The sequence below is a fragment of the Etheostoma spectabile genome, chromosome 5 (genome assembly GCF_008692095.1).
Source record: "Etheostoma spectabile isolate EspeVRDwgs_2016 chromosome 5, UIUC_Espe_1.0, whole genome shotgun sequence".
Taxonomy (NCBI): domain Eukaryota; kingdom Metazoa; phylum Chordata; class Actinopteri; order Perciformes; family Percidae; genus Etheostoma; species Etheostoma spectabile.
The window spans coordinates 27,308,811-27,310,209 of NC_045737.1; the positions used below are offsets into that span (position 1 = coordinate 27,308,811).

The following is a 1,399-nucleotide window of genomic DNA, read 5'->3' on the forward strand; positions in this document are numbered from 1 at the left end:
TGCTGTGTGTGGCAGTTCCACTGTCAATACAGTGCAGTTTGTGGGAAGAAACAAAATGTATTTCTCAGTCTGGAGGTAATGTTACAGTGTTGGTGATTAGAGCGTTTAAGTTAGCAGCACTTCCAAAACACTGTCAAACTCTCTGTGAACGAAGCGAGATCCTGACAGCGCTGTCTCCTCTCATAGTCGGTGCCTGGGAAAAAATGCAAAAACTGATTTGCATGATATCGACAGTGAAAAACACAGCGGTTCTCACAACATTGTTGACAGATTCTTTGTCTTTCTTCACCCTCCCTTGTGGCTGCCATGATGCCACTTTTATTATTTTTTCTCTCAGTATTTTGCCATATTTCATTTAATGCTTATCCTCTCCTCTCCTCTCCTCCCCCACCCCATGTCTTTCTTGCAGGTACGGATGCTGGAGTCTTTGAGTTGATTGGAACAAATAGAAAGCAGAAAAAAAGACAGATAAAGGAAGAGCAGAAGAGTGAAGAGAGAGCCGAAGAAAGAGGAGAGAAAAGAAAGCATAAAATTCTTTAGAAAGAGGAGAGAAAGAAAGAGACGGGGACGATGGGGAGGAAAAAGATTCAGATCACGCGGATTATGGATGAACGCAACAGACAGGTAAGTCCCTAGGGGATGGGAGGATGGATGAGTTTGAGGGTGGGGGAGAGGAGGGGTGGAGGATGGGGGGAGGAGAAACACCCTACACCCCACATAGCCCTTAACAATGAACATCTTCTGGGAGTCTGGGCAATATGTGATCTGGGCAGATAAGTGTATGCGGGGATAGCACAGTTATTGCTTTGGGTGGAAGAGTTCCATTGGGTTATAATAGCAGGTTTGTTTCCCCTCAATCTAACACACCAGTGTGAGGGCACCGGGTGTTTTCCAAAAAGGGATTTGCATGAGAACATTTGTGATTCTCAAAAACTACTCTGCATATCACTGCTTGCTCTGAGGGCTGCAGCCTACACACAACTGTAGCACCCTTTACACACCCAACTTCTCACACCATGCCACCCAGTTTAGCTCACTGGCAGTGGAATATTACCAGGAAGAGGGTGGTAGCACGGGAGAGTCAGGGTGGGAGAAAACATAAACAAACAACCAAACAGAGATGGGATGGTCTATAGTGACACGCTGAAGTGGGCCAACAGGGCAGCCTGGAAGATAAACACTGAAACTGTATTTTTCTTGAGATAAATCAGTAACAGTAGGACTGCTGTAGCTTTCCTCTGCATAGACCAAGAGATACATATTTAAACCCGTGATACTGTACAGAGCCATTTGAAAAAAAGAAATTCTGGTCATATGGTGCAAACCTTGTTTGCAACAATTCAATTCTTGCAAGACACTTTTTAACAACAGCTGGCAATACTTGAGAGAGAGAGAGAGA

General features: G+C 44.6%; 1 protein-coding gene across 11 annotated transcripts in view; it reads left to right on the top strand.

The window, feature by feature from the left end:
• The window catches only part of mef2cb (myocyte enhancer factor 2cb), a 73,611-nt gene that overhangs the window by 31,376 nt on the left and 40,836 nt on the right, over positions 1–1,399 (top strand). For all 11 annotated transcript variants that reach the window (XM_032517156.1, XM_032517157.1, XM_032517161.1 and 8 more), the window contains one exon: positions 410–624. In XM_032517156.1, coding sequence (XP_032373047.1) covers positions 571–624 — 54 coding nt within the window. In that variant the 5' untranslated portion in view covers positions 410–570. The remainder of the gene's footprint in view (positions 1–409; positions 625–1,399) is intronic.